Source organism: Triticum aestivum, chromosome 4B (genome assembly GCF_018294505.1).
Source record: "Triticum aestivum cultivar Chinese Spring chromosome 4B, IWGSC CS RefSeq v2.1, whole genome shotgun sequence".
In the NCBI taxonomy this organism is placed as follows: Eukaryota; Viridiplantae; Streptophyta; class Magnoliopsida; order Poales; family Poaceae; genus Triticum; species Triticum aestivum.
The window spans coordinates 599,243,553-599,256,744 of record NC_057804.1 but is presented as its reverse complement, the minus strand read 5'-3'; the positions used below and the strand labels follow the sequence as shown (position 1 = coordinate 599,256,744).

The 13,192-nt window shown below is 43.2% G+C and overlaps 1 protein-coding gene across 1 annotated transcript; it reads right to left on the bottom strand.

The window, feature by feature from the left end:
* Nucleotides 1-229: 229 nt before the first annotated feature.
* LOC123093481 (beta-glucuronosyltransferase GlcAT14A) lies at nt 230-5,728 on the bottom strand. Its single transcript, XM_044515458.1, has 4 exons — nt 5,060-5,728; nt 2,651-2,726; nt 2,451-2,566; nt 230-789 (listed from the first exon to the last, which is right to left on the bottom strand). Exons 1-4 carry the CDS (start codon nt 5,598-5,600, stop codon nt 275-277), a joined length of 1,248 nt encoding a protein of 415 aa, XP_044371393.1. The 5' UTR covers nt 5,601-5,728; the 3' UTR covers nt 230-274.
* Between the last annotated feature and the right edge of the window lie 7,464 nt (nt 5,729-13,192).

Here is a 13,192-nt window from a genome sequence, read left to right as displayed (position 1 = left end):
CACTGGATGCCGTGCTCGTTGCCTGCTTCCGAGTACTTGTAGGCTGTTGCCGAGTGGTGAGCATAGACGGGCCCGGCCCATGAGCTATCAAAGGGGAAAGCCCAGGTATGAGTATGGGCCAGGGGAGGTCCCTAACAATGGTCTTACGACAAGAATGTATAATTGCAGAGGATAGGCAGCTACACTATAAGACGTCATAAGAAAAAAACACGGCACAGGGTACACAAGATAACTGAACTCTTGGTTTCGTGGTGATACAATTTACAACAACTCGTCAGTCCCATACACACTGCTGAGAATAAAAACCTGGATAGGATAGCCTTTGTGCGAGGAACTTGGCAAGTTTCACAGCCGCAGGCCCAGGTCTAAGAACATCCGTGCTACCGGAAACAGAACAGGGACTGTCGTCCCCAACACCTATGCACCATCCCCCTGGAGCCGGCTCTCCAGTCATACGTTGCAGAATCTCCTCGTCGATGTGGTCGAGCACAGGGTCATCCTTGGCGAATCTAGTGCCGAAGGCTGCACTGCTCGTGGTCATGTTTTCCGCGTCAGTTAGTGTCAGCAGACGGGGCTCGTTTTTGGAAGTTTCATCCGATGCCCAGTAGTGCAGGTCGTGGTTAACAACGGTCCTGTTGAACTTGGGGGAATTGCAGAGGACTGTCTGGAAATACTTCTTGTGCGGCAAGGGCATGTTAGTGTAGTACATTAGCATAGTTCTCGGTAGATTATTTGTTCCGACGATACAATACTCGGTAAATGCCCGAGAAAGGATGACAGATGAAGAACCTGCAAAGAGACAACATTACAATTAAATACAGGTTTATTTTAACTATTATAACCAACGGAAAAAAAATACTCCAACACGGTTAAAAGGAGCTTTCATCATCATATACGTGCAGATTAGTGTATATATTAGAACCGTTACAGTTGTATAAGAAATACAACAACCATACGCATCACAGTTATATGTACTGTAATATCTAACTGCACAATTACGGCGGGTATTTGGCTAGTTAGGTAAAAGAAAACGGCAACTTAAGATGCGTACAGGGAATTTAATGAAGTGAACTGTTGAGAGTCGCAAAAAGGAAGTGAACTGTTAGACATTTAAGAATACAAATTTGTTGAGTAAAACAGTATAAACGTGCACAGCTCTTTCAGCGACAGGAAAAGCTACATGAGATCGCGGTTAGGGTTAGCCCTACCCTGTATGACAATAGTGTCCTCCTTTTACATATCTATTATACTCACCCTCAATTTAGTTCTACACACACAAGGGTAAAGTTGCATAGAAATACACCCGAAAAATTAACACAAGAATCTACTGTACGGTCTAAGGTTTAACACACATATCTATTATACTCACCCTCAATTTAGTTCTATAGTGTTCACACACAAGGGTAAAGTTGCATAGAAATATACCCGAAAAATTAACACAAGAATCTACTGTACGGTCTAAGGTTTAACACACATATCTATTATACTCACCCTCAATTTAGTTCTATAGTGTTCACACACAAGGGTAAAATTGCATAGAAAATATACCCGAAAAATTAACACAAGAATCTACCGTACGGTCTAAGGTTTAACACACATATCTATTATACTCACCCTCAATTTAGTTCTATAGTGTTCACACACAAGGGTAAAGTTGCATAGAAAATATACCCGAAAAATTAACACAAGAATCTACCGTACGGTCTAAGGTTTAACTTAGTTTGCACACATCTATGCTTTCTACAAGTGCTCCGCAACCATTCTTTTCCTTCCTTTATTCTGCCAATTACTATGCACTTATTATCATATACATTGACACTGAATATCATGTTTCTAGTGCGATTTTTTATTGTCACTAAACAACATCAGTTTATACCAGGATGTTCAAAACAAAACCTTCCTTCAAGTAATTCTTATAAGACCTCCAGAGATTTAAAATGGAGCTTGGGGTGTTCAAATATATGTTGTTCGACAATACTAGTTCGCACAACCTGCATGAATATTACCATGAATAGGCATACCCTAGAAACAACAGTTTAATCTGATGAGATCTTATCATAAAGTGATTGTGTGCACATACACATCAGATAAAGCAATTACAACCCCAAACATACTAAATGCCTTCTAAAAGAAAGTACCATGAATCTAGAGATCTAGCAATAACATTTTCATACGGTACTGATTCAGGTAGTACAGTAGTAGAGCAAAGATAAGTGTGACAAACTATGAGACCATGCTTGATAATATAATGCCATGCATGAATAACCATTAACCAACGGTCGGGTCAACGAAATAAACTAGACGAATAGATGATTAAGAATTTTCCACCTATATACTCAAATGTGTATTGTGACACCATTAGCATCATAGCAGACAATATATGATTCCAGATTTTCTCAAACATAATGGGTGTATCTACTGACAAATATAGAAATGCATTAGCACCTCACCAGTAAATAATTTGTATGCACTTGGCAGTTCACGCTTTTGAGTGGCATAAAAAATGTCAGTCCTTGATGAGAGGTATAGACCAGGATCAACAACAATTGGTCTTATATGTCTTGACCTGCACAGACATACAATGCTAATATCTTGAACTCCCAAATCCGAATGAACAAACCGACAATTCAGAATTATGACATGCCCTTACTCCTTCCAACCAATATAACTGGTATGCTGAATGAAGTTTATATCCCTTGGTAGATATGATAAGACATGTAGGAGATCTGCCAAGAATTTGAAGTCAAATCAGCTCAGAAGTGTTAAGATTTACAGAGTCCAGATTAAGCTTCACCTAATAGCTGATTAGCTGTTATTTGTTCCCACTTAGGATTAATGAAATGGCAATACATGAACGCTATCTACCATTCTGTTCTACAATTTTATAACCAAGAAACCCTATAAGCAATAGCAAAACTCTTTTAAAAACAATATAGCAAGTTGCACTGTTTCAACTTCAACTAGCAAAGCCAATGCATGTGAAATACCGTAAAAACTCTATAAGGCTGAACATGAGACATGGATTTATTTTTTGTTCTACTTCCTAAGCTCTAGGTTACAACAAAACCAGTCCTCTGTCTGGGTCTAATACAAAGCATAAGAGACACTACCTCTGTAAACTAATATAAGATGTTTTAGACAGTCACTGGTTTTAGATCACTACAATATAAGAGATTAAGAGTGAGTCTAAGACGTCTTATATTAGTTTACAGAGGGAGTAGAAATTATCTTCTGGAACCAGATTATATCGCTATTTTCATGCCACCTATGCCTACTCGGACGAATAATTTCCAAACCATCCTGAAAGGTAACGTTCTAGGGCGGGAAAGCAAAAGTAAAGTAGAATGATGGAAAGATATTTATGTTGCCGAAATATTAATTCATTTCCATTTTGCATTCCTTCTTTCCACATATTAAAGAGTGAATACAAAAGACCAAGTTGCCTATGCTCCACATACAAACAGGTATGGTTGCAGTTTTCTTTTCTGGGTGACATGACGTAGGATACAACAAGCGTCAATATGACTCTACCATGACAATGTAGTTGCCAAAGTTAAACAAGAAGATTTACCACCATGACAATCTATGTTTTTAAGGCGGTAAGGCGATCTAAGGCGCTGGGGGGGGCGCCTTATCGCCTAGGCGACGCCTAAGCGCCTAAGGCGGACGCCTAAGCGCCTAAGGCGGGCATATTTGTAAGGCGCTGGCGGGGCGCCTTATCGCCTAAGCGTCGCCTAAGCGTCCAAGGCGGGACGCCTTAAAAACAGAGACAATATGATTCTTCAAACACTTAATTAGTTCATTCAATCTGTAATGCATTGAAGTTTATGTAGCTAATGCCTGCTAGTGGCTTGATTTATATATTTTACTATGCCCATACAATTAAGAGAGATCTATCTAAATTAAACACTCATCTCACACTGTTACACACAGGGGCGGAGCTACAGGGTGTCCAGGGTGGGCGACGGCCCACCCTGGGATTTTGGATCAGGCTGCATATCATAGGAAAGTCCGAGATGGGTTGGAGGAAAAAAACACAGAAACAGCCCACTCACGCACACGATGACAGGAGACACCCGTGCGGCCGGCCGTGCCTCTCCCTTCTCCTAGTCGATTCGCCTCTGCTCCTCTAGGCGTTGCGCCGCCATGCCTTCCTTGCCGAGTCACCACCGCCGGCCCCTCTGGCTCCCGCCAGCGCAAGGCGCTACCGCGCCAGTCCGGCAGTCCCTGCCCGCGGCCTGCCCCTCCAGCTGACTATCGCCACCACGTCAGTCCAGTGCGGCACCAGTCTTAGGTTTGCCCCTAATGCTACTGGTAGATTGCCGCTGTTAATTGCGGTGGAGGATCTGCCTATCTATGCTTCTAGAGATATACTAGTATTATTAGTCGTATTTGGTGGAAATCGATGGATGGATGGCCATATGGTTTTCTGGATCTGACTTAAGCACACTAGTTTATCTAGTTCTGTTGTTCGGTGTCACTCAAAGCCAATTGTCTGAAAGTAGTCTGCAACTGAATCAAATAGGCCTAACTCGAGGGTTAATATTTATCTGCAGGTTGCAGCAATACACTTTCAAGTTGATATTATGTGCTAGAGTAGTTTTGAGGTGCATGATATCATGATACAAAGTCCAGGGAAGACTTGTTATAGAGTAGTTTTGTCTAGCATGACATGTCCTAGCTTCTCTGGGTTTGTGGCAAATAGCTTACTTTGAGAAAGAATGTCAATTGATATGCTATTGTGTTATGATTAAAATTTGAAAGAATGTAAATTATAGTTGTAGAATTATTGAAGAATGAAGAGGAACGGAGACATTTGCTTCTCTTTTACCGATACATGCTACGAGAAGAAGGCTATCATATTTTTTGTCATTTTTTTTTACATGGACCACCCTGTCTTAAAATCCTAGATCCGCCACTGGTTACACACAGAGATAAACGATCACTGAGAAGAGGAAAAGGGCAACTAGATTCACGGTTCTGTACTAACAAGTAGTAAATGCCTAGATCTGTGTTACGGTGTACTCCAACATAAAGTAGGTGTGGAGAGAGGAATCACCGTCGGGGGCGACGAGCGGGTAGTCCCCGGCGTCGAGGTGCACGAACCAGTCCCAGCCCTGGCCGAGCTGCAGCAGCAGCGCGGCGCCGTGCAGCACGGCAGCGAGCGCGGACGCGCCGCGCGGGTTGGCGAACCCGGGGTCGCCAACTACGTGGACGTTGCCGGCGCGGCCGGGGCCAGCGCGCACCTCGCGGGCGAGCCGCGCGCGGTCATGCGCGGGGGCGGCGCGGTCGAGGAGGAGGAGGTAGAGATTGCGGGGGTGGTAGGTGGCGAGGAGCAGGCGGTGGAGGCGGTCGGCGTCGCCCGCGGAGCCGGTGAGGAGGAATGCGAGCGCGGGCGGGGCAGGGCCGGCGGAGACGGCGCCGGCCGGGAGCGGCGCGCGGTGGGGCGCGTCCGGAGGCGCGGGCGTAGAAGGGGAGGAGGAGGAGAGGAAGTGGAGCAGGAGGAGGAGCAGGAGGGAGACGAGGAGGAGGTAGGGGAGCGGGCGGGAGTCCTTGGGGAGGACGGAGGCGGCGCCCGCGGCCGGCGCGGGGGAATGCATGGGGGATGGAGGCTGGGCGGAGCGGAAGGATCGGGGCGGCGTGGAAAGAGGAAAGCTTTGCGAGTTCGGCGGACCGTGGACGGCGTGGTCTCCCTCGCGTTTGGTGCACCCGATCTGATCGAGTTGGTTCGATTTCGTGTGTTCTACTCTTGAGTTCATGAATCCATTATTTGTTTTCATTTCAGGAGTGACTATAATTTACAGCACCAATAACATCCGCCTTTAGATACGACCGGATCCCGATCAAATACATGGTTATTACTACTATGCAACATGAAAAAAAATATCTGACAATTTTTTGCACCACATGGCAATTTCACTTTAGAACATGACAAATTTTACACAACAATATGGTAAATTTATCTGTTTTCGCATAACAAATCTGAATCATCGGCAAACACTAAAAATCCGACGTCAAAGTTTTAACATTTACCATAATTTTGTAGTTGGTACTCCATCATCTTTTTTACTTGTTATATTTTTTTTACGGGGAAGTTCTTCCACAGTTGATATTGATAACCATTCGATAAAGATATTCATGCTCCTATTATCTTTTTCTTAAACTACCCTTTTAACACTTTGTTCATTGTTTGGTGGGATCAAATTCTATTGTAAAAGACCAATCAGAAAATCAAGATTTACATCACAAGAGCGGGAATTGACTTGTGGCTTAAGAGGCTCCTATGCACAACACACCTTTTGCACTCCTCCTAGCAAAAGAAACTGAAATCAGTGAATCTCTCTAAAAACATGGAAGCCAGATCTTTAACAATTTCCTTTCACATATTCACAATATCCTGGTTACCAACTCAAGAATCACGAACTGAAACCCGGTTCACTGCCATTTGAGCAACATCCTGGCATGTCAGGACCTCGATCACAAAAGGATCAGAAATCGTCGTGTGCTTGGTGCATCTGCTGTGAACCAAATTACCTTCATGGTCGCTAAGAACCCCCATCGAAATTGATTTTGATTCAACCATGATCACACCTCTTGAATCTTTCCACGGGACGAACAACAACCTCGTGTTCAAGAACCTCTAGTGACGACAAGAGGTTGTGAGCTAGCTGCATCGATTTTATAGGATGGTACTTACCTCTTCACAAGCATACTTATTCCTGCTATGCATATTGCCAACATAACAGAGATAGTGATTGCACTCATCTTCTTGTCCAGAATAAATGTCAAGGAGATCCTTTGCCCGCGTACCTGGATGCAAAGTTGGCATCTTATCATGGGAAAATCCCCTAGTTGCCTCCCAGAAGAGTTTCACATGATCACATGTGCCTGGTGCATGGAATAAAGACTCATTTTCATTCCCACACATGGAGTAAAAAGGCAATCTGCATGATGTGCCCTCCCTTCAACTCCGAAACGGCTAGTAGCATATTCTTAATTACTCATCAAGAATATTTATATTTTTGGTTGAATCCAAAGTTTCCATAAGGCCTTTTAAACTTCTGCATTCCCAAATGAGCTGGTAGGTGCATCACTGCATGAATATTCTTTCCATTAAAGCGCAGCATGTACAGTAAACCTCCCATCTCGTTTCTGGGTCCATGCTCATATATCATCAGTTGCATTCCTTGGCATGGGCATGTTCAAAATGGCCTCAACGCCGGGATGGATGAACTATTGTCGAAGAAGTTCGAAATCCCCAATTTCCAGCCTACTCATCAACAAGATCGACAACTAGTTGGCCAGGTTATCCGACAATCTGCACATCACCCGCATAGATGATGTACACTGTACACATTAGTCATGTCAGAATTTTGTGGTTCTGTCACTACCAATTCGCCTAATCAATTTTAAGATCCTCCCTCCCTTCTACAATAGCTCGCCAGGCTGGCGATGCACTTTGTGGGCACCTGGCCTGCAGAAAGTTTCTATCACGAAAATGTCATCCCCTAAGGACCCTCGCACACAAGCTCTCCGGCTTCACCAACAGTCGCCACGCTTGTTTATCCAACATGGCATCATTAAAGACGTCGGGATCCCATAATCCTATTCCTCCTTTGAATTTCAATAGGGACATCTTGTCCCAAAAATGCCAATGCATTCCTTGTTTATCAAGTGATCCAACCCACCAATACTTGCACATGATTGTTCTAACCTTCTTGCACAACCCCTTAATGAGCTTGAAATAGCTCATAGAGTAGGTCGGTAACACTTGAATCAATGTTTTCAAGAGAACCACCTTAGCCACACCTAAGAGTATTTTTTACACCATTCTTGCACATTAGACCTGGACCTTTTGACTATATGTATACGTTGTTTTCAGTAATCCTTCCTGAGGTGGTCGGGAGGCCAAGATATTTTCCTAATAAAGTTTTTTTTTCTAAACTGCAAGTCATATCTCACTCCCCTTCTAATAGAAGCACCACTATTAAGGCTGAAAAATAGAGTTTTTCAATTTATTTGCACTTTGGCCAGAATTAAGGCAATAAGTCTGTAGTGTCTCATTCAGACAGTTGGCACTGCGGGGATCCACTTTCTTAAGGATTAAGTAATCGTCGACAAAGGGGAAATGTGAAATCCACACAGCACTGGACTGAGGTCGAATTCCTTTGTTAACCCATCCACCATCATAATTTTTCAACATGCACCAGAACCCTTCCCCGCATAATAAAAATAAAATACCGGGAGATGGGGTCCTATTATCGGATACCTCTAGATGGGCAGAGTGATGGCGGTAGTTGCCCATTAACCTTCACCTGAAAGCTCACATAGGATACGCACCTCATTACAAATGAAACCCACCCATCTTGCAAAGCCAAGTTACTACATGATGCCCTGAAGGTAAACCACCCAATGCGGTCAGACACCATCATGTCTATTCTTGCTGCACACCAGCCTTGCTTGCCTTTCTTCCTTACTATAGAATGTATGCATTCACAAGTATTTAAAACATTATTGATATTGGCCTTCCTAGCAAAAAACAATCTGCTCTTCTACTATAATCTCATCAAGGATTTCACGTAGACGAATATCAAAGAACTTTAGAGCATAACTTATAAATCACATTGCATAATGAAATCCACCTAAATTGAGTAATGTTCCTAGGGTCTTTGACCTTTGGAATTAAGAAAGTTGTCATGTAACCATCTCCGACATGTGTCCCCATGAATAAAATTGAGAACTGGCATAGTCACATCATCCTTGAACAATGGCCATTGACGTGGAAAAACCAGCGTTGAAGCCATCAACTCTCGACGCCTTGGACAGACTAATAATGAACAATGCTTGTTTGACTTCTAGCGTCATAAATAGCCCGATCAGGGACTCATTCATTTCTTGAGTAATTTTTGCAGACACATTATGCAGAACTGCATTGACGTCTCCTCTAGAGCCTTATAGAAGCCAGTATAGAAGTTATGCACCTTGGCATGAACTTGTTGCTTAATCTTGAACACCACCCCAACCACATTATTGAACATAATTATTCTGTTTTGGTTGTGTATCATAGTTGCACGTGCATGAAAAAACTTCGTATTGTGATCTCCCACGCGCAACCACTCCACTTGTACCACTAGCGGGCCATGACTTCCTCTTTGTGCAAGAAAATGTTTAGTTGCCTCGGCAATTCTCTCTCCCTTGGAGACACAACACGGTACATAAAGTTGGCATGCTCCCACTCAAACTCTCTTCTCGCCTTTTTAATCCTCCTCCCAACATCACCAAATTTAAGTGTTTTCCTGTCAGTTAAGAGAACTTGTGTATCAAGGAAAGCATCGTTCAATCCAATGATTCCGTCACACCCACAACCAACTTTTCATCCTTGTAACACATCATCATCATTATATGATTCCTCTCATTGGCAACTTTACTCATGCATGAACCTCCTAGGAACATTATCGCCATACTACTCTGATGGCCGAGAAAATTTCGCCGCTAACATGCAAGAATCCGACCTCCGAGATGGCATATCTTTACCAATGGTTGCCGAGAAATTCATAAACTCCAGAACTACCAGAAAACGATCTAACCGAACCTTGACATTAGGTATGCCCTCTTGCCTATTCCTTGTGAAGGGAATGCAATGGTAGCCAACATCATGAAAGTTGGAAAAATCAACAACCTCTTTGAAACCTCCCATTTGCCAATACGATCTCTCACTACTACCAAAATACTCTGAGTTATCTAGGATCTCATTAAAATCACCCCCACATAACCATGGGAGGTCGCTCTTGTCCTCTGGGTCACTTCAACAGACCCCAACTTAGGGACCGCTCACTCCGAGCCTTGGCATAAAAGATAGTAAAATGTCCGGTCTTCATATCAACCCCGACATATTGTATATTAGGATCAATATGACGATCTTAGACATTATTAATCATTACATCAACCTCCTTTCACCAAAACAAAGCTAAATCACCACTTAAGCCTTCACCTCTTATGGACATACAACTAGTAAATCCACACCTCATGATAGGCTGGACTCTCTTCCCCTCAACCTTCGTCACACACACGAACCAACATGAAAGCTCATGAACTACCTTCAAGTTCCCTAGCCCACAATAGTTCATACTAAGTGATGTCTACTACACAACCTTCTTCTTGTAGACGTTGTTGGGCCTCCAACTGCAAAGGTTTGTAGGACAGTAGCAAATTTCCCTCAAATGGATGACCTAAGCTTTATCAATCCGTGGGAGGCGTAGGATGAAGATGGTCTCTCTCAAACAACCCTGCAACCAAATAACAAAGAGTCTCTTATGTCCCCAACACACCCAATACAATGGCAAATTGTATAGGTGCACTAGTTCGGCGAAAAGATGGTGATACAAGTGCAATATGAATGGTAGATATGAGTATTTGTAATCTAAAAATATAAAAATAGCAAGGTAACAAGTGGTAAAAGTGAGCGTAAACGGTATTGCAATGCGTTGAAACAAGGCCTAGGGTTCATACTTTCACTAGTGCAAGTTCTCTCAGCAATAATAACATAATTGGATCATATAACTATCCCTCAACATGCAATAAAGAGTCACTCCAAAGTCACTAATAACGGAGAACAAACGAAGAGATTATTGTAGGGTACGAAACCACCTCAAAGTTATCATTTCTGATCGATCTATTCAAGAGTCCGTAGTAAAATAACACAAAGCTATTCTTTCCATTCGATCTATCATAGAGTTCTTACTAGAATAACACCTTAAGACATAAATCAACCAAAACCCTAATGTCACCTAGATACTCCAATGTCACCTCAAGTACCCGTGGGCATGATTATACGATATGCATCACACAATCTCAGATTCATCTATTCAACCAACACAAAGTACTTCAAAGAGTGCCCCAAAGTTTCTACCAAAGAGTCAAGATGAAAACGTGTGCCAACCCTATGCATAAGTACACAAGGTCACTGAACCCGCAAGTTGATCACCAAAATGTACATCAAGTAGATCACGTGAATATCTCATTGTCACCATAGATAAGCACATGCAAGACATACATCAAGTGTTCTCAAATCCTTAAAGACTCAATCCGATAAGATAACTTCGAAAGGAAAACTCAATCCATTACAAGAGAGTAGAGGGGAAGAAACATCATAAGATCCAACTATAATAGCAAAGCTCGCGGTACATCAAGATCGTGCCAAATCAAGAACACAAGAGAGAGAGAGAGAGAGAGAGAGAGATCAAACACATAGCTACTGGTACATACCCTCAGCCCCGAGGGTGAACTACTCCCTCCTCATCATGGAGAGCGCCGGGATGATGAAGATGGCCATCGGTGATGGATCCCCCCTCCGCCAGGGTGCCGGAACAGGGTCCCGATTGGTTTTTGGTGGCTACAGAGGCTTGCGGCGGCGGAGCTCCTAATCTAGGTTATTTTCTGGAGGTTTCAGTATTTATAAGAATTTTTGGCGTAGGTCTCACGTCAGGGGGGTCTCCGAGCTGTCCACGAGACAGGGGGCACGCCCAAGGGGGTGGGCGCGCCCCCCATCCTCGTGGGCAGCCCGAGACTCTTCTGGCCCAACTCTTTCACTCCAGGGGCTTCTTTTGGTCCATAAAAAATCATCAAAAATTGGCACGTCAATTGGACTCCATTTGGTATTCCTTTTTTGTAAAACTCAAAAACAAGGAAAAACATAAAGTGGCATTGGGCTCTAGGTTAATAGGTTAGTCCCAAAAATCATATAAAATAGAATATAAACATCCTAGGTTGATAATATAATAGCATGGAACAATAAAAAATTATAGATACGTTGGAGACGTATCAAGCATCCCCAAGCTTAATTCCTGCTCGTCCTCGAGTAGGTAAATGATAATAACAGAATTTTTGATGTGGAATGCTACCTAACATATTTATCAATGTAATTCTCTTTATTGTGGCATGAATGTTCAGATCCAAAAGATTCAAGATAAAAGTTTAATATTGACATAAAAATAGTAATACTTCAAGCATGCTAACCAAGCAGTTTATGTCTTATCAAAATAACGTAGCCAAAGAAAGCTTATCCCTACAAAATCATATAGTTTGGCCATGCTTCATTTTTGTCACACAAAATGCTTCCATCATGCACAACCCCGGTTTCAGCCAAGCAATTGGTTCATACTTTTTAACGCACTTCAGCCTTTTCAACCCTCACGCAATACATGAGCGTAAGCCATGGACATAGCACTATGGGTGGATTAGAGTATGATGATAGGGATGATGTGAGAAAACAAAAAAGGAGAAAGTCTCACATTGACGCGGCTAATCAACGGGCTATGGAAATGCCCGTCAATTGATGTCAATACGAGGAGTAGGGATTGCCATGCAACGGATGCACTAGAGCTATAAATGTATGAAAGCTCATAAAAAAGAAACTAAGTGGGTGTGCATCCAACTTGCCTGCTAAAGACCTAGGGCATTTTGAGGAAGCCCATCATTGGAATATATGTCAGGACCCCGACTCGATGTCACATCGATCTAGCCTGTAGCACCTCATATCACCTTGCGGCCTCACGCACGGTATCCCCACGGGTGTCGCCTTACCTTTGCCCGGGACCGTTTGCGCCTTTTGGCTCACGTATATGATAGTGTCGCTAGCATCCATATGATAAGGAGCCCGGGCTGACATGACTAGTCGTAAACCCAAAGTGGCACAGACTTACAGGGACAGGCATCCATGACCCAGCATCGAACGTGTCGGTCATCAGCGAGTGAATCCAGGCTGTAGCACTGGGCTAGCAGGACTCCGGTGAACCGGGCTGTAGCGGGCTAACAGGACTCCGGTATTCATCGCGTGACATTTCCCCGAAGGGACAGACACAGGAACGAAGAAGGACACATGCCGGCCAGCCTAAGTGTTCCGGAGCAGTAGCAAGCTACCATGGCTCAGTGGAAACACTAGGAGACATTTCCCGGTAAGAGAGGCTACTAAAGATAAACAACTAGATGGTCAGATCCCACACATACCAAGCATTTCAATAACATACACACAATATGCTCGATATGTGCAAATACAACATGGCATCACAACATGACTCTACAAATCAAGTATTTATTCATTAGGCTCCGAGGAGCGAGATATTACAAACATAGGTCTCATGACCCAACATTCAGAGTATACAAGTCAAAGCACAAGCGGAAACTATCATGTCTG

What these genes read in the sequence shown, in the direction of transcription:
- LOC123093481 (XM_044515458.1), bottom strand. Translation starts at nt 5,600, where the DNA reads ATGCATTCCCCCGCGCCGGCCGCGGGCGCCGCCTCCGTCCTCCCCAAG. An exon ending in CCCGCTCGTCGCCCCCGACG is followed by an intron (nt 2,727 to 5,059) that starts GTGATTCCTCTC and finishes AATTCTTGGCAG; the next exon opens with ATCTCCTACATGTCTTATCA. An exon ending in TGCATACAAATTATTTACTG is followed by an intron (nt 790 to 2,450) that starts GTGAGGTGCTAA and finishes GTCTCTTTGCAG; the next exon opens with GTTCTTCATCTGTCATCCTT.